This window comes from Panthera onca, chromosome B3 (genome assembly GCF_046562875.1).
Source record: "Panthera onca isolate mPanOnc1 chromosome B3, mPanOnc1 haplotype 2, whole genome shotgun sequence".
NCBI lineage: Eukaryota > Metazoa > Chordata > Mammalia > Carnivora > Felidae > Panthera > Panthera onca.
This window is the reverse complement of record NC_138344.1, coordinates 108,039,790-108,059,653: the sequence shown is the minus strand read 5'-3', so window position 1 is coordinate 108,059,653 and position 19,864 is coordinate 108,039,790. Positions and strand designations below refer to the sequence as shown.

The 19,864-nt window shown below is 40.5% G+C and overlaps 1 protein-coding gene across 6 annotated transcripts in view; it reads right to left on the bottom strand.

Moving 5' to 3' along the window:
• The window catches only part of SYT16 (synaptotagmin 16), a 251,067-nt gene that overhangs the window by 4,156 nt on the left and 227,047 nt on the right, over positions 1-19,864 (bottom strand). For 4 of the 6 annotated variants that reach the window (XM_060619997.3, XM_060619990.3, XM_060619996.3 and 1 more), the window contains 2 exons: positions 17,132-17,572; positions 14,107-14,296 (listed from right to left, as the gene is read on the bottom strand). In XM_060619997.3, coding sequence (XP_060475980.1) covers positions 14,107-14,296; positions 17,132-17,572 — 631 coding nt within the window. The other 2 variants (XM_060619992.2, XM_060619995.2) reach the window with 2 other exon arrangements.

The window sequence follows — 19,864 nt, the reverse complement described above, 5'->3', positions numbered from 1 at the left end:
CAGGGCTAACATATTTTCCATGAATTATTAAGGAAAGGGATTATTAGCTTCAACGTTGAATGTTTCATGCAGCCCACAACAGGCACCTTGCTGATGTTCATCAGAAGCTCTACATTTACAGAGGTGTATACATGCCTAAGTATATGTGCAATGGTGTCTGTGGACATGCATGGTTCTTCATCCACATTTTGTTTATGTAACAAGATAAATATATACATTTTGTTCCAGGAGTGTTTTCTTTTAATAGTCAAAATACTGTTTTATGCCAAGATCACAGACTGCCTTCTCTTCTCACTCTCTCTATATTCTTTGGACCATCTTATCCACTCAGTGACAAGTACCAAATCTGTATCTCTAGCCTAGACTTCTCTCCCAAGCTCAAGATCCAGCTCAATACCACATTGAGCACATTCCACACACCTCTCACTCATCGTGTCCCCAGCTTTTAAAAACTTGCTGCTCCAGGATTCCCCATCTCTGTGAACAGTAGCATCATCCACTAAATTACCCAAACCAGGAGTCAGGACTACATTTTTATTTATTTGTTTGTTTGTTTGTTTATTATTTATTTATTGTGAAACTGGCTTTCCATACAACACCTAGTGCTCATCCCAACAAGTGCCCTCCTGAATGCCCATCACCCATTTTCCCCTCTCTCCCACCCCCATCAACCCTCAGTTTCTTGTCTGTATTTAAGAGTCTCTTACGGTTTGCCTCCCTCCCTGTCTGTAAATTTTTTCCCCTTCCCCTCCCCTATGGTCTTCTGTTAAGTTTCTCAAGATCCACATATGAGTGAAAACATATAGTATCTGTCTTTCTCTGACTGACTTATTTCACTTAGCATAATACCCTCCAGTTCTATCCATATTGCTTCAAACGGCAGGATCTCATTCTTTCTCATATAAACCACATATGGTTTATAAACACAATGGAATACTACTGGACTACATTTTTGGCAAGACTGGCTCCTCGCCACTAGTCTAGCCAAGCAATCACCAAGTTCTGTTGATTCTATGTCCTAAATAGCTCCCAACTCTGCCCACTGCTTTCCATTCCCGAAGCCACTGAACTCTGCATGCACTGCAAGCTTGGGTCACCAGCCTCTATCAGAACCTGCAATACAGCAGGTCTCTTCATTCATCTCCCATCCCTGGGCTGCCCAATCCCACAGCCAGAAGGAGCTCTGTAAAATGCAAATCTGTTCATGTCACTCACTAATAGACAAAGACTAAGGCTTCAATACTTCCCACTAGTCACAGGATCAAAACTAAATGTCTTGGTATAAATCACACACTCTGACCCTCTTACCTTCCAGTTTTACTATGCACCACTGTTGCCTTTATATGCTGCATTCCCACTACACTGAAGTACCTTCACCCCTCCAACCCACCCTGCTCTCTCCCTTTCAACTTCTGCACAAACTCTACATGCTCTGATACCACATGTGATATTTATCTTCCCACGATTTCTATTCATTAGTTTTGTTTGGACGTGGCTGTCTCCAGGAATTATTGCTGACCACAAGCCCCTGCCCTGACCGGGATAACCCTTCTGTGTGGTCCATCAAAATCTAGCTTCAGGTTATCTCATGACTTAGCACCCAGCATTGTCATTGCTTGCTTACTCATCTGCAAGGCTATCAGTGTGAGAGAGGAATTGCCTTGTTTATGACTGTACCCCTGGTTCCTGGCCTGGAGTCTAACACATGGTAGACATTCAATAAATATTAAATATTTTGAAATGAATGTACATGACTATCCAGGAGGCTTGACTTTCTTTTTTCTTTTGGTCTTGGGTTTTCAAACTCGAAAAATGAAGATAAACCCCTTGTTTTATACCCCCTTGTACTAGAATGCTATAAAATGGTGACTAGCCTCATATGTTTAGTAACTTATAGAAAGGAAAGAAAATAGCCAAATTTTACTAACATAGTCTCTCCTCCTGCTAAAATTCCTGAATAATTACAAAGAAGATTATCCATACAATTATATTTTATTAAAATCACTTGATTTATCAATTTATTGACCCTCTCTTAACTATGATTTTTTAAAATTTTTTTTGTTTTATTTATTATTGAAGGAGAGAGAGACAGAGCGTGAGGGGGGAGGGGCAGAGAGAGAGGGAGACACAGAATACAAAGCAAGCTCTAGGCTATGAGCTGTCAGCACAGAGCCCGATGCTGGACTTGAACCTGTAAACCACAAGATCATGACCCAAACGGAAGTCAGAGGTCCAACCAACTGAGCCACCCAGGCACCCCTTAACTACGATTTTTACCACTAACTTCTGTGTGTCCTATTCTTTAGAAAACAAAACAAAACAAAACAAAACGTTAGGGCGTTTCCCCAATTCTATCATTCTGTACATTCTGTTCAATGCAGGCTGAAAGCTGGTTAGTGTTTACTGCTCACTTTCCCACCTACCAACCAGTCAAACTTTTAAAAGTGTAAATCCAGATCTCTGTAATTTACAGTTCCTTACAAGAGCATTGTAAGATCGGAAACAAATTACAACCTGCAGTTTTCTTTCTATGTTGATCTTTTTCTATTCCGGTTTGATGTGTTATTTTATTCACTTATCTGCTGAGAAACACAAGGTGTGAAATTACACTTCAGGTGTGAAAACACTTCTCTGTCTCAGAAACAGGGCTCTCCACTCTTCAAACTGCTCTACAGAGAAAGCTGTCAGAAAACCAACAATGGAGGAGTGAATTTGTGTTTCTGCAGCTGTACAGCTACATGATTCCTACAGGAAAAGTTCAACCCAGTCACCGAACTGCTCTGGCAATTCTGCTGTCAGTTATGGCAGTGGGAATTGAGATCATCTTGCAAACAAAGACTTGCTCATTTCACAAAGTGCAATTTCAATCTTTATCCCGTCACAAGATCCCTTTCTAATTATAAGAAAGGCCATTTACTCCTAAACCACCATCACCGAAGCTGAATTGAATGTGTATGACAAAAAAGGGCAATAATTATTTTATGAACAATCCAGTCTGAGGACACCTAACCAAAAGAAGAGAAACATTGCCGATTATTCCAGCTCCAGGGAACCTCTCCTCAGCATTAACGATGTGTTTATTTTTAATTGTCCAGAGCAAAGGCTGTGCCCAGGAAATTCTACCTGTGAGAAACAGTGCTGGGGTTTTTGGGGTTCGATGACTTATTCCAATGAGCACCAGTCAGAATTGACAAAGAAAGGGTCAAGTAAATATACAACTTAACTGAATTCTGTTTTAATTCTTTGGAATTGATAATACTTGCTACAAAACACCACCAAGCAATATTTTATCTTCTGATGGATGAGTATTCAGAATGCCCCACAGTGGCACTAATAAATAACTCAAAAACATCATCAAAAGTTTGAATGGGTTGGGGCACCTGGGTAGCTCAGTCGGTTGAGTCCCCGACTTCGACTCAGGTCATGATCTCGCTGTCTGTGACTTCGAGCCCCACGTCGGGCTCTGTGCTGACAGCTCAGAGCCTGGAGCCTGTTTCAGATTCTGTGTCTCCCTCTGTCTCTGCCCCTCCCCCACTGGTGCTCGCGCGCACGCTCGCGCTCTCTCTCTCTCTCTCTCTCTCTCTCTGTCAAAAATAAATAAACATTAAAAAGAAATTTTTTTTAAAGTTTCAATGGGTCATGATTCCTTGATAGAACTGGATGCTGCTCTTCTGACTCAGCTGTGTCAACTGCTTTACCAGTCATTGTCTCTTTTACCAGTGTTTCCTTCTCCATACAGGAAGATGCCATGCATACCAAAAAAATTATAATAGTACATAATCCTCAATTTATCATGGCACAAAACTATGTCATTTTAAACTCAGAAGTCATTTTTCCAAAGAAACAGCACAATACCCTACTGGTTACTTATAGAGCTCATATGAAACACTGCCTATTTGCAGTACCATAGACTCTGCCTTGGGGCAGGGGTGGGGCACCGTGATTGACCAGGCAAGGGAAAGGAATTCAGTCATTTAACCTCCCCTTCTCTTTTAATTTATCATAGTTACAAGATATTTTAAACATACAGAAAAGAATAGAGAACAATATTACATATACCCAAATACCCATCACACAGATGTGTGGTATTTAGCATTTGTTATAGTTACCACTGACCTTTTGCTTTTTGTTGGATTTTTAGGAAATAAAATATTATAATTGAAGATCCTTGAGTATTCCTCCTTGATCCTATTTGATTGCTTCTCTCACTAATAGTAATTACTAGTCTGTATTTGGAGTTCATCGTTTTCATGTATATTTTTAGACTTTCACCATATAATAGACATAAATATACACAAAATATACTTAATAGTATTTTGCACATTTAAAGTACTTAGCATTTTACTGTATTTATTCCTGAAAACATGCCTTTTTTCATTCAGCATTAAGTTTTTTATATTATCTGTATTGATATATATACTTGTGACTCATTTATTTTAACAGATATATAATGTTTAAACTACAACTCACTTGTCCATTCTCCTAATTAATGGATATTTGTGTGTAATAACCAAGAATTGAAAAGATTTCAGTGAATATTTTTCTATATTTTACACCAAAATTTGAGAATTTTTCCAGTATATATGTAGGAGTGGATTGCTGGTTCTTTATAAATTCTAGATAAATATCTTTTTTATATTTATTGCTAGTATCTTTTCTCTGCATGTAGCTTACCTTTTTATTTTATAGTGACTTTTGTAGAGTAACTGCTTTAAATTTCTGTGGAGTCATGTTTATAAATGTTTTCCTTTTTAGTTTATGCACTAACAGAATTATTTAAGAAATCCTACCCAAACTCAATAGTCTCATATATTTTCTTCTATGAGTCATAAGAATTTATTTTTCATATTTAATCTTTAATCTACCAGAAATTGATCTTTGCGTGTGGTGTGAGGTAGGGATCTTTTTTTTTTTTTCCATACTGGAAGCATTATTCATTAAATAGCCCATCATCTCCCAACTGATTTGTAATACAATGTCAGATACCAAATTTCCAAGCCTGAGTGGCTCACCTGATAATAGTTATTATCATCATTTTATAATATGCCTAGCTGTCTGCTAGGGAGAATCCTTCTATTGTCTTTTTTACATTTTTCATTATTTTAAGCTGTTGCTTGGTTTAGCTGACTTATGCATATGAACATATAATCGGCTTGTAAAGTTCTATTAAAAGACATAAAGCAAAATATACCAAAAACAAACAAACAAACAAACAAACAAAAATCACCCACCCCCCGGGGATTTTGATCGAGACTGTACTGGATAGAAACTTGGGAAAAGTTGTCTTCACAGTATAGAACATTCTTACCAATGAACATAGTTTACCTATGGATTTAGTGTTCTCTTGTGTCTTTCAAAAAGTTTTGTATTTTTTTCCCATAATTTTCTTACTTGTCTTTTGTTAATGTTATCCTTTGGTACCTTAGATATTTTCTTACTGTCATAGGTAGTAGTGTTTTAAAACTCTACTTTCTAACTGCTCTTGATGTATTAGAAAATAATTGGTTTTGTATGAAAAACTTATTAGTTTAAGTTTGTAGATTTTCCTAATGTAGACAATCATACTTTTACAAATAATGGCAGCTTTGTTTCTTCCTCTCATGTTTTAAATTTATATTTCTTTTTCTTATTCTACTGAATTGCCTTGAGCCTCCAGTCTAATATCAAGTAAGAGTGATTCCAGTGGGAATCCTTATTTTGTTCCTGACTTTAATAAAGGATTTCAGGATTAAGAATGACAGTTAGTGCAGATTTTCTTTAAATGCCCACTATCAAGGTTTAGCAAGTTCTCTTCCGTATTGCATATTAGTTGTTGATATTTAACACTGTTTCCACCATTCTAAGCACTTTCCCGTACCAAAGGGGCATAAAACTTAAAACTGCACTTCCCTAAATCTTTTGCCAGTAAGATCCCACAAATGAAAGCTACTTGTCTGAGACTGGAAGGTAGAAGAAAAAGGGAGCCACATCTCTCCAGAGGCATGTGTCTAGGCATTAGCAGATGGCAAAGTAGGGGTTTTGCGCATGTGTTCAACCGTCCTTATGAGAATCACTCCTTTCTTGCACACACAGCTCAGACCATTTCAGCATTTTTCCTGTGATGTCTATACTTCTAGATTTCCTGAAGGGAGCCCCCTCAGGAAATTTTATCAATAATAGATAGTGCATTTTATCAAAAGCTTCTTTTGTACCTCTTGAGATAATCCTAATGGTTTTTCATAAATCAGTTAATATGGTGAACTACACAAGCATATTTTCGTAATGTTAAATCCTTCTTGTATTCTTGAGCCAAGTTCAGTGTGTTAGTAATTAGTATTTTTTTTCCTTATACATTATGAGGCTAGGTGGGCCCAACATAAACTACAGTGTGAGTGGCAAGATGTGCAGAGGGGAAACAGGGAGAGATTGGGAGCAAGAGAAACAATCCAGTGTTATATCTATCTTTTACACAGCAATTGTAGTCCTTTTACATTTATTATATCACATATCTTTTGATTTATTTTTATAGTTTTGGTTTGTGCTTTTTATTCTACACTTTCTATGCCTTTAAATATCCTTTTCTGGTTTCTATTGGAACCACTGAATTATCTTTATTCTAATTTACTCCCTCTATTGATTTGAAAGTTAGATTAAAATTTCAACATGTACCTTGATTTAATATCTAAAATTAATCAATATTTTTACCCTCCTCTAAGCAATATAAGGATCTTAGAATTCTTTGATTTTTACTTCCCCTTCTCAACCTTCATGTTATTTCTACCTAGATTTTTATTTCCATTTGCTGTTATACTCCAAATATATTAGTAATTTTCCTGTTGTTTTATTTTTTGCAGTTTATACATGCTGATATTTACCTATATGTTCACCAATTTTTGTTCATTATTCTTTCCTAAAGTTCACTATTTCCTTCTAAGTTCAATTCTTTCTTCCTGAAATATATCAGTCAGTGGTTATTTCAGTGACAAACTCTTTCAAACTTTGTGGAAAATATCTTTATTTTTCCTTCACTCAAACAGAACACTAAGTTGAGAATGTTTTTCTCTTGAGACTTTGGTAATAATGTCCCCTTGTCCTCTGGCTTCTGTCATTGCTGTTGAGAAGTCTTTCCTCAGTCTTACTGCCATTCTTCTGCAGGTAACTTGGTTAAAAAAAACAAAACAATGAAAAACAAACAAATTAACAAAAAACCCCAGTTTGATTGAGATATAATTCATATACCATGGTAACCGTATTTCCCCCTTGTTGCTTTTCTGTCTAGATTTTCTGACTAACTTTAATATTATTGTGGGGATTCTCTCTCTCAAAAATAAACAAACATTTTAAAAAATGTAAAAACTCTCTCTCAAAAATAAATAAACATTAAATTTTTTTTTTTAAAAAGGGGCGCCTGGGTGGCTCAGTCGGTTAAATACCCAACTTCAGCTCAGGTCATGATCTCGCAGTTCATGAGTTCCAGCCTCTCAGCTGGCTCTTTACTGGCAGCTCAGAGCCTGGAGGCTGCTCCACATTATGTGTCTCCCTCGCTCTCTGCCCCTCTTCCACTCCTGCTTGCTTGCTCTTCCTCGCTCTCTCTCTCTCTCTCAAAAAGAAACATTAAAAATTTAAAAATATTATCATGGGAATTAAGTAAAGGAATATCACCTATGCACTAAGTTAGTGCCACATATAAATCTTCATTTGAATTGGCCATAATTCTGAGCATATAGTGGTTACTAATAAACACTATATTTAGCTGAAACTGGCACCAGAACTTTAAAAGAAGGTGGTATGCTCCATATCTGTTTATTTTCATTTAGTCCTTTTTCCCTTGTACTCCATTTGTATAGCTTACCTCCTCCCACCCCTGTATCCCACGTGTTCTTCACACTCGACATGAGGCAGCTTGCTATGCTTTTTTGTTTTTCTTTGCTCTAGTCTCTGCTATTGTGAGTGCCTAACAAGGTTAATACGCTGCTGCTGTAAGTATTATCATTTGGGATGTAATTATCACATGTGGCTAATCATGCACATGCTGAGAGGCTGGGAACTTGTTGTTTTTAACTGGAGGGGACATCTTAATGATAGTTTTTGACAAGAACCATTATATGTGTGTCTATATACACACATATACACAATGCAGTAATGCACTGTAGAAGGAGACAAAGTGAAAATAAAGATGGAGAAAGAGAACCTGACAACAGAATATAGCTAATATATTTTTTAACATAGCACTTGTATGAGTAACATGAGCTTGTTAACCTCATTTAATAGGGAAGGAAATGAAATTCAGAGAGGTTAAGTCAAATGTTGAGGCCATGCAGTAATTAGGTGGCAGGCAGAACAGAGCTGCTAAATTGTTAGTGAATTGCTTTCCCATGAAGCCAAATTTGAAGGATAATCAAATGTTTCTAATTCTCCATGGGAACTTTTTCAAAATCATTTGTAAATGCATATTAGGATTTCTTATGTCCACCAGATGCTATAAACTGCTTTTTTTCACCTGGACCATCCTCCATGCACAGATGTAGAGACTATTCCTTGCCATCAGTTTGCAGACTAACCTATACTACCTTAACAGCAATAATGACAATATTTTTGAACACTGGCCACACATCCTAAATGAAGTATTGCCTTGAAAATGCCTGGCATGATTCTTGTCACACTGTTAAGATTAGTTCATGTTCTTCATTAATATGTTGTTTCTGAAGAGGTCTATGGGATAGTTTCAGTGATTTTCAAATAGCCCATTTTATCATCCCTAGACCACCTATTATTTGGAAAAAAACACAGCAGTTTATAACATGGGCACTTTCCAGAAAGATAGAAAAAGATACATAGATAGATGTAAATTTAGATATACAAACCTAGCTAGCTAGCTAGTTAGCTCTACCTGTCCACCCATCCATCTACCCATTGGATGAACAGAGAAAAGGTTAACATTGGAAATCAAGCAGTGCCTTAGCCACATACTTTCTCTTGGGATGGATGTGGTTTATGGAGGGTGTCACAGAAGATGCCCTCAGGTGTAGGTGCTTGGTACTCTATCCTGTCCAAGGTTGAGTCAGGGGAACAAGGTTGGACCTTGAGATATCAACATAACCAAAAACAATGTAATTCCAAACACAGAAGCTGAGGCTCACATTTTATTTTTACCCACCTGACCCAGCTGAACTATTACAGACCAGACTAGGCTTTCTGCCCAATATTGTAGAATATTCAAATACACTGAAAATTTGAAATATTTGTACAGTGGACACCCCTACACATTATGCCCAGGATCTTCATTTGTTATATTTTGCTTTATTTGTGTTATGGACTGAATGTGTGTATTCTCTCAAAATTCATATGCTGAAGCCTTAATCCCCAATGTGATGGTATTTGGATGCGTGACCTTTGGAGGTAATTAGGTCATGAAGGTGGATCCCTCATGAATGAGAATAGTACCCTTATAAGAAAAGACATGAGAGAGATGATTTCTTTCTCTGCCATGTGAGGATACAGCAAGAAGGTGTCTGTCTGCAAAGTAGGCAGAGGGGTTCTCACCAGGAACCGAACCAGATGGACTTTGATCTTGAACTTTTCAGCCTCCAGAACTGTGAAAAATACATTTCTGTGAAGTCACTTGGTCTACGGTATTTTTGTTGTAGTAGCCCAAACTCAGACAATTTTCTTTCTCACATATCTGCATTTATCTACCCATCAATCCATCTTAGCCATGTTCATCCTTGCTCTTCACCCGTACCTAAACATTTCAGCATGCATTTAACTAACCAGAGTTCAATACTTTGTTTTTTCTATTTTAAGGTACAATTTACACACGGTAAAATGAACAAAGCTTAGTACCGTCCAGTAAATTCGGACCAATGCAAACACCCATTTAACCCATACTCCCATCAAAACATAGATTATGTCCATCACCATGGAATATTCTTTCACGTCCTTGCCCGGTTCATCTTGACAGGCAACCACTCTTCTGCTTTTTGTTTTCACTATAGATGAGTTTTGCCTATTTAATTTTTTAAAAATCTTTTAATGTTTATTTTTGAGAGAGAGAGAGAGAGACAGAGCATGAGCGGGGGAGGGGCAGAGAGAGAGGGAGACACAGAATCCGAAGTAGGCACCAGGCTCTGAGCTGTCAGCACAGAGCCCAGTGCGGGGCTCGAACCCATGAACCGTGAGATCATGACTTGAGCTGAAGTCAGACACTTAACCGACTGAGCCACCCAGGTGCCCCTAGTTTTGCCTACTTTAGAACTCCCCATAAATGGAGTCATGTAGTAGGTATCCAGTATGTTTTGGAGATCCCATGTTAATTTCATTCTTCTTTAGTTGTTGAATAATATTCCACTATATAAATATATCTTAACTTGTTTATTCATTCATGTGGACATGAGGGCTCTTTGCAGTTTTCATCATTATGAATGAATCTGCTCTAAACATTCTTGTCCAGGTCTTTTCTTCTTCTTCTCCCTCTTCTCCTTCCCCTTCTCCTTCCCCTTCCCCTTCCCCTTCCCCTTCCCCTTCCCCTCCCCCTCCCCCTCCCCCTCCCCCTCCCCTTCCCCTCCTCCTCCTCCTCCTCCTCCTCCTTCTTTTTTAATGTATGGGTAAATGTCCAAACATAGAACTGTTGGATTTTCAGTGCAAATTTAGTTGTGTAAGAAACTTCCAGGAATTTTCCCAAAGTGGTTGCTCCATTCCCACGAAGAAAGTATTCTCCACATCCTCAGCAACACTTAGTGGAATCCACACTACTTTCAGCCATTCTAGCAGGTGTCATGGAGACTCACACCTAAGAATACTGTCACTAGCTCCTGCCCATGAAAGCAAAACCTGCCTCTCTGACTTCTCTCCCTCAAGGATTTACCTCAGCAGTTGAGAAGGGGGCCTTACGTTTCAGTGGTTTATTTCTTCTAAGGCCCCAATAGAGAAGAGGACATTCGTCTACTATTTGCCCATCTTTCCTCTATGTTGCTTAGGAAGAAAGTTTAAAATATCTTAACAGTCATCAACTGGATCAAGTTGGCAAGTTCAAAGTTATCTTTTGTTTCATGATATATTTTGAGGCAAAAGATTCTCACTTTTAAATCCAAGTCTTTCTCCCAGCTTCCAGCAATATTTAGAAACTTCAGTATTCAGAGAAGAAAAGCTCCCAATATTCAGGCTCAACCTCTTCTCTTTCAGGCTTCCTGGAGGACCATTCTTCGATTATCACAGCTAGTCTGTAAAGCAGGGTTGATGCTCCCTCTTTTTGGAAGAGGGAACTGTCCCTGAGTCCAAAGTCTCATGCACAGGGTTTTAGGACCCTCACACAAGTATTCCCACACATGCCTCTGCCCTGGCAGGCAGCACCTCCTGGCAGACTCTGACCTCTGATGCAGGGCTCTGGTGGCACCTCCCGCCCTCCCTCTGCCTAGTGGGGACAGCGCACTTGGCAGTCTCCCTCAGCCACCCTCCACCCCCAGCTTGCATCCTCTTTTCTCTCCCTTTGTTCCAACTTTGCTCAGTTATCTCATAAAACTCCTGTTCTCTCTCTTATTTTCTTCCATATGGGAACTAAAAATGTAGCCTAAGCTTGCCTGATGACTGCCAAAGTAGTGTGTGGCATAATAAAGTGAGACATCATGAAGAACCAGTGCCATCAACATCTGAAGCCCTTGAAAGTACCAAGAGATCCCTTTTACAATCTCCACAAAGGAACCTTCTACTTTCTCAACCCCTCCTAATGAAACAGGCTTTTCCTCAAGTACCAGCATTCTACATAAAAAACCTTTTGTCTTCACTACTGGGTTTCTGGTTTAATGAATAGTGTCACAGCAACATTGTCTCCTATTACTTTGGTTAAAAAGATGCTGCATGATGGGGCGCCTGGGTGGCTCAGTCGGTTAAGCGGCCGACTTCAGCTCAGGTCATGATCTCGCGGTCCGTGAGTTCGAGCCCCGCGTCGGGCTCTGTGCTGACATCTCAGAGCCTGGAGCCTGTTTCAGATTCTGTGTCTCCCTCTCTCTGACCCTCCCCCGTTCATGCTCTGTCTCTCTCTGTCTCAAAAATAAATAAACGTTAAAAATTAAAAAAAAAAGATGCTGCATGTTAGTTAGGGTTTAAATTAAATTGTGACACCATGTCTATGAAAAATCATGTAGGAAATGCCAAACTGACTTAAACTCCTGGAATAAGATCAGTTTCTAAATTAGGACTTGCCTTTTTTTTTCCCGATTCAGTTTTAAATATTTGTTATAAGAATTTCCTCTCTGGCATGTTTTCTTTTATAGAGAAATGTATAATGATACATAGTACCATCCTCAACATCACAGCTTTCTATGTAGTATTTCTACCTAGAAAGTGTATATGATTACAATCCCATTTTACAGATGAGGAAACTGAGATTCAGGATAGTTTAATAACTCCCAGCTAGTAAGTGGCTGAGCCTGAATTCACTCCTTGGTTTGTTAGCCTCCAGCTGATGCTTTCTCTGCCACCATACTGCTACCCTCTGCACAGCTGAAAGCTTCCCAGCATGGACTGGAATAGGTCATAACTGCGTGATTCACTTCCCCATCATTCTCTGCAGCTCCACCATGTTCTTCCCAAGTAATTGTCCAGATCTCACCAAATTTCAGGAGGATAGGGAAAGAAACTGGCAGAAGTTCTAAAGGAAAAGCAGTAAACCCAGATAGAACTATTAAAAAAAAAAAGTTGTGTCTAGCAAAGAGACTAGCTGTGCAACTAATAATCAGCACCTATGATGCGTTTTAAATGACTTTCACGTGGCTAGGAGCATCATCACAAAATATGGCCTAAGGACCTGTTCTCTTGTGGTCCAGAGGACTGGATTTTCCTTAGTAGCTTGTTCTAATGGTGTTTAATACAGACTGACTAAAAGCTGCAGCACAGGTAAAGACTAAGAAGCATAGGAGCCTAGATTTGGCTACAGAAGCTGACCCTTTTCTACCAGCTTGGCTGGCTCCTCACCTAATGCTCACATGTGAGGCTAGAGTCCATCAACTGACTCCTGCAGTCTACCACGCTGTTATCCACTTCATCCTTATTTCAGTAAGACACCAGTCCCTGGGGCAGACAGGCTCACTAGCCCTCCACTCTACTCCTTCTAGTTTACCCTCTGAACTTGAAAGGCTGGAAATTCAACAACATTTTTCAGACTCTCTAGCGGCTTAGAATTCTAGACACAAATTAGGTTCCTCTGGTTATATGTATTTGCATGAGATCTAGAGGGCAGAAGTGAGGCAGAAACCATCTTCCTGCCCTCTTTTAAGCTATTTTTGCTGACAATCATGAAAGGAGAGCTAATTTTTAGCAGCATTATTCCAATGCTCAATCTCCAACTTCTTGGGTACTGATAGGCAGTTGTGGCTGTTTCCAGCAGTATTTTTATTCTGGCTTTCTAAACCCAGGACTTCGGCTATGGGAGTGTCTTGAGCCCCTCTTTCTAGTGGTAATCTCCAAAATGGTAGTTCTCCTGGTAAGTCAGACTTGTATTGCCCAAAATCCTTCTCGTCCACCTCCTCCTCTGTCAACATCATAACCACTAACATTTCTTGTATGCTCACTGTGTTAGGCGCTTTGCTAACTGCTTCGTAGAGATCATTTTATTTAAACCCCAAAACAACCCACGAGGAAGGTACTATTAATATCCCTTTGTTCCAGATGAGTCTACTGAGATTCAGAAAAAAGAATTAAATTGTACTGCATCATAGCAAAGCCAATGGGTAAGTGGATAGAGCTGGAATTTGACCCCAGATCTGCCTCACTCCAAAGCCTATGTTCTGCCTCTTTAAGGTATTAAGGTATTTGCAGGCCTAGAGCCTATTAGCAGATTTTAATTGCCCCTACACATTACGTTGCTGAAAACATACCACTTTTTTCCCTTTGACAATATACATGTAGAGGCCAGCCTATTTTGCATCAAGATATATCCAGATATCAAAGAAGCCTTCGATTTAATGAGATAGAAATGCATTTTCAATATCCAGAGGTATCACTTTGTAAAAAAATGTCTAAGTCATACCAGGATAATTTCTCTGTAAAAGTTGAAGAATTAACACCAAAGCAAACACAGCCTTCTACTTGCCTCTGGAAGGCCCAGAGCTGGGGGTACAGACATGCACTTACCAGGCGCTCTATTAACAGCGAGGTTTCGGAAATGGCTGCCTTTGATCATTTGCACAGATAATCGCCCCGTTGTGGCATTGTAGGACAGCCCCACCAACAGCTCTGGCGCCCCTCCATGAGACAGCGACTGCGTGGATGAAGCACTATCACTGTGAGAAACTGCAGATGGGCTGAGCGGAGACTCTCCACTCTGGAGGGGAAGAACAACAAAGAGTCCATTGGCCCACGCTGTACTACTCTCTTACAGAAAGCCGATATTATGTTTGGTGAAATGGCGGCCCAATCTCGACTGCTGCCAAAGATTACTAACGGCGCACTTGGTGTGAATGATAATGGGCCTGGGGAGCGCAGTCATGGATGAGATTCCCTGCATTATTAGCTGACATAGTTGCTTCAAGAGCCGTCTCCATTCAATATTTCCTCTCTAAAGACAAAACGGACAAAGATGTTATTACCAGTGTAAATCAAACCCTCTAAGATATGTGAAGAGCTAATAATACATTTAATATAGACCAAAATTCCCTCCTGTGTAATTTGTGCTTGAATGTTTCTATGGAACCCATCCACTCTAGGCATGAGTTTTGTTTCTGTTCTCTGCAGCTTCCTGATGAATGTAGCAATACAGGAGGCACTTTGTCTTCACTAGAAAAAGAAATGACCACTACTGTCTACTACCACATAGAATATTTGGCCCCTAGTTCTGCTTCCTAGGGTTGTCAGCAATATGCCAGATGCTACATTTTTTCCCCCTGAGGAAATGAATTACATTGAAAATGAGCACTTTTATGACTGCTTCGTAAAAAAAGCCAATGCATGGACTGTGGATCTCAGAGACATTGCACGCACAAGGTGAGCCTAGGGGAGAGACTAAGCTTTTGGTCCTGTTTATTCACACGCATGCTTTTCCAAAGTACCAGCATTTATACACCAGACATATAGGGAGGAGAAGAGCAAAGTAGGCCAGGATGTTGACTCTCCCTCAGGAAGCATGCAGTGGGCAATGGCACTGTGAGGGCAAGAGAGCCAGCCTCCCAGAACCACCAACACCTCCACCAGAAACCAGTGCATCAGACTTAGCTCACGATTTCTTCTCAACATCTTAAATCATTTCCTAAAACTTCTTAGCAAAACCCCAACAAAATACACACATTAAAAGGAATTAAGTATTCTTCATCTGTAGGAAAATATCCTATTTGCCAGGCCATGGTAGAGCCCTGGGCTTTCAAGAAACACAATTTGTAAACTATAGGGCTAGCTGGTTTTGATAGGTACCATATAGCCCCAGCTGTCAGGTTTATGATAATCCAACAGCAACATATTTGCTTAGTCTGGGGTAAGGATCGCCCCTCCTCTGTGTCTCTACAGAAGCATCCACCAAGGCACCTATCACTACAGAGCTTGCCTCTCCCATCACATTTTGAATCCTTACAAATCACTCAGTCTGGTGCACAGACCAATGTCTGACATGTAAACATGCTCAAGAAGTAACTGATGAATGGAAGAATTTTTACCTTAAAGTTCTTTCACACGGGCACATCTTCCCCACTCAACTCTGTGGCCCCAGCACAGGGCCTGGCACAGAGAAGTAGGGGTGTGATCATACCTATTCTCATGCCTTCTAGTGCATGTTCCTTCTGACCTCCTCTCGCTTCTGTTTTCCATGGTTTCAGACATACTTTGCTCAGAGTTTACAAAAAAAAGAGGGATTTAAGCAGAAATGAGACATGATCTGGCTTATGTTTTAAAAGGCTCATTTGGCCCCTGTTTTGGGAATAGTCTGTAAGGGGCAAAGCAGGAAGGTCACTAGGAGGTCATTTCAGTAATCCAGCAGAGTTAGGTTCTGGTTATAGTTTGAAGATAGAGTCAATGGGATTTCAGGTGGAAAGGAGAGAAGTCACAAATGACTTCAAAGGTTTTTCACAACTAAAAGAATGAAATTTCCTTTAGCCAAGATGGGAAGGCTTCAGGTAGAATAGATTTAGGGAGACAAGTCTGGGGATATTAATTTTGAGACATCTATTAAAAATTTAAGTGGCTGGGTCTCCCATCACTACACTCCAGACTTTCTGGCTCCTTTCCTCATCCTGAGAACAAGCTCCTTCCCGCTTCTTGATGCCTGCATGTGCCATTCCCTCTGTCTGGAACCCTTGCTTATCCACATGTCACCAGTCTTGTTCTGTGTTTGATCACCACTTCAAAGACACATTCTGTGACCCTTCTAAACCAACAGCAAACTCTATCACTCTCTCTCTCCCCTTGCGTACCTAGTCTGCTATTGTTTCCCCTCCTCTACCAGTCAGGAAGCTCTTGAGGGCAGAGGCATCACCCGTTTTGTTCTTTCCTACATCCCTTCTGCCTATACAGTACTGGACATAGTAAGCACTCAGTAAACATTTTTGAATGGATGACGGATTGGCCCAAGAGGCCAAGATTGCTATGTGATCTTTTTACATGGTTTTTCAAAGGCCCACATACCAGATGACACTTAACCCCCATCAATAGTGGGTTTTCCATCTTGTAGACATACACACCACACTGTCCTTCCTCAAGACCCCAGCAGGGATGCAGAGGATAAGATACATGGGAGGAGGCCAGTCATATGAATGGCAGGTCTTAGAAGTGGCTGGAGATCAGGGCTACTGTTGTAGCCTACTCAAACACACGTTAAGGAGCTCCCCTTGAAAGTCCCATCTCTGAGATTCATCACAATGCACATTAAGGGTGGGAAAGGAGGAGCATCGTCAGACTATAGGTCAGTTATTCACAGGTTAAGCCCTTCCCCCACACTGTTGCTGTCATTTCCAGAAATGGACAGGGAATACATCCATCAGCTTATAGGGAAGATGGGCACAAAAAACCCATTGTACCATGAAGTGCAAATCATGGGTTACAAGGATGAGGAGAGCCAAATGGAAAATTAAATTAAGGTGTTTGAATTCACAGGCTGAATGTACTAAATCAAGAGCTGACAATTCCAGATCCTTGAACATACCGCATCATTAGCAGCACCATTTAACATACTCACACTGATATTGCTTCTTGGCTCCAGAACCAGAGTCACTTTCATTTCCCCTTCTGGGTTCAGGTGGCTGAGATGGAACAGCTTCTCTCCCATCATTCTCTCACGGGTCATCTTGCGGGCAGCATACAGGCGGAAGCGGATAGCACAGGCAGCCACATCTCTGGGCTCCAGCTTGGTGAAGGTGACCTTCTCCTTAAAAACAGGGTTGGGGCCTCTCTGTATGCTTGTCCTTCCCCTCTGTTTCTTACTGGGCAGCAGAACTACGTGAACTTGCCAGGAGTTGACACCACTTCGGTCCTTATCTGGGAGGCCCTGCGCTCTCACAATGGTCACTGTGAGCTTCTGGCTGGAACCTTTATATTCAAAGATGACATCCAAGTCACCACATTTTGAGATGGGCTCCAGGACCCCAGTCGGCACCTGAAAATTGGCCCCATCCTGTTCCTGTTGCAGATAGAGGAAGAGATTAGGAATGGAAATGATAATGCCCAAATACATTTTGGTGAGATAGAGCCCCTCTGTGCTCCATCAGAACACTGTACTTTTTGACTGCTAGCACATATCCCTGTTCACTAGAAGGGTCTGTTTACTGGTGTATGTCTCCCTTAGATTGTAAATTCTTTGGGGGTACAGCGCCTGGCATAAGGTGAATCTTCACGAATGCTTTTGGAATGAATGAACAAAGCTTTTATATTTTACAAAGTGTTGTCATATACACTCTCTAAAAGCACACCTGACCACTATCATTGAAACCGAGATCTAAAGTCTAAAATTAGTCACCTATACAGCTTCCAAGAGAGAACTTTTTCTGGAGTTCCCAGGAAAAATGGTTGAGCCTGGGCCTGTGCTCCAAGAGCCAGGACTTCCTGCAGATGAGAATCCTAATGCGGGTCACAGACAGGTGATTCTTCAGTAGATTTTCCAGCTACATGGGAGAAAATGTCTAGGGTAGAGCTTCTCAAACGTTTGTGTGGACTTGAGTCACTCAGAGTTTCTGATGCTGTAGGACTGGGGTGGGGCCTGAGGCTCTGCATTTCTCAGGTCACAAGGATGTCACCATTGGCCTCAAACCACACTCTGAGTACTGAGGGTTTAGGAGGGCACCCTCAGCAGCCACTTAGCAAACAGCAATACCAGATGTGGAGACAGAACTCGGGTTGAAATCATAACTCTACCATGGACTGGCTTTTTGACCTTGGCCAAATAGGCCACCCTCTCTGTGCTCTAGCTGAAAAATGAGCATTAAGATGCCTATTTGATGGAGTGTTACGGCGAGGTTTTAAGAGATATGGAAAAACACCTGGCTCAGACCAGACTCCGTAAATACCTATTCCCATCAATGGACTGATGATACCTATTTTCAAACATGGCCCCCCTCATTATACAATATCACCCTTCGACAACAATTCACCCATAGCCAGTCAGATCTGATGACCTCACTGAGAACACTGAACTGAGCTGATTATAATGAAGTAGTCTCCAACAAACTATAAAGAATGTCAACATAATTTGATTTTTTTCTATGAAGGCATGATACTTACTCATAACTAAACTTTGGCCCGATTCTTATTATAAATCAGAACCCATTCTTATTTATGTGACTGAACACCAGACTTCGATAATCCAAAGACTACTTTAAAATATATGATAAAGCACCTCAAAAACGTGCATTCATCATCAAAACTTCCCCACAGAGTCGAGGTGAAAGTGCACAGTTCACTGGAATGAGACATCTTTAGGAGACCCAGGTCTACCACTTACTCCCTCTATGACATTGGACAAGGTATTTAATCTTTCCACTTGTGGCTTTCTTCAACAGTAAAATGGGGGATGAAACCAATTACAGGATTGTTGCGAAAATTAAAGGACTTGAGAAACAGGAGACATGGAATAAATGTCTCCTCTTTTAAAATGCACATTTGTCTACCAAGAAAATTTAGGCTTTTGCAAAATAAGGGAAGCTCCTTATATTCTTTCCTCAGCATGCATTCATGTGAGAGTGCTTCTATTCAGAGGTACTTAGTTTCAAGTGATAAAAGTGGTTGCTATAGAGACTTCTGAATACAACTGACTAGTGTAGATTTAATATTAGAAGCAAGTCTCCAAGGAGTTAGGCTAACTCAGAAATCAAGTCACAGTCTTCTGTTAAAACTCCCATCTATTTTAGCCTCCTCTTGATCATCTTTATATTGCTTGCTGGATCAGAAGTAATCAGGGCTAACATCTACTAAGCTGTGTCTTGTGCCAGGTACCATACTAAACACTTTATGGTCTGCAAAAGCCCACTTTCAGGCACTTCAGACCTTCTCGGCCTCACCTTTTGTTGCAGCTTTCCAGCAGGCACAGACTGTTGGGCTCTAAGTAGCTTCAGCCTGGCACAGCCCAACAAAGTCTTACCACTTGTCCAGGCAATGCAACTCTCAACTCCCATCACAGGCCTCTATTGATGTCAAGGATTGGAATGTTACAGAATGCTGCATGGCATTCATGTATATAAAGTCCAGAGTGTCGTGGAGGTTAATGCCCCATGCAATAAACTTGTGTCCCCTTGGACAGATGTCCTAAGATGAGTTAGCACAGCTTCTTGCAGTCCCACAAGATCAAGCCATGAGCCACACTTAGTGGTGGCTAACTTGATTACAGGCTCTCCCTTCTACCCTGCTTCATTCCCCCCTTGTCCCTCACTCTTGTTCTCAGGGATTGTACATCCTGACAAAACAGGCTCTGCTTTTTGGG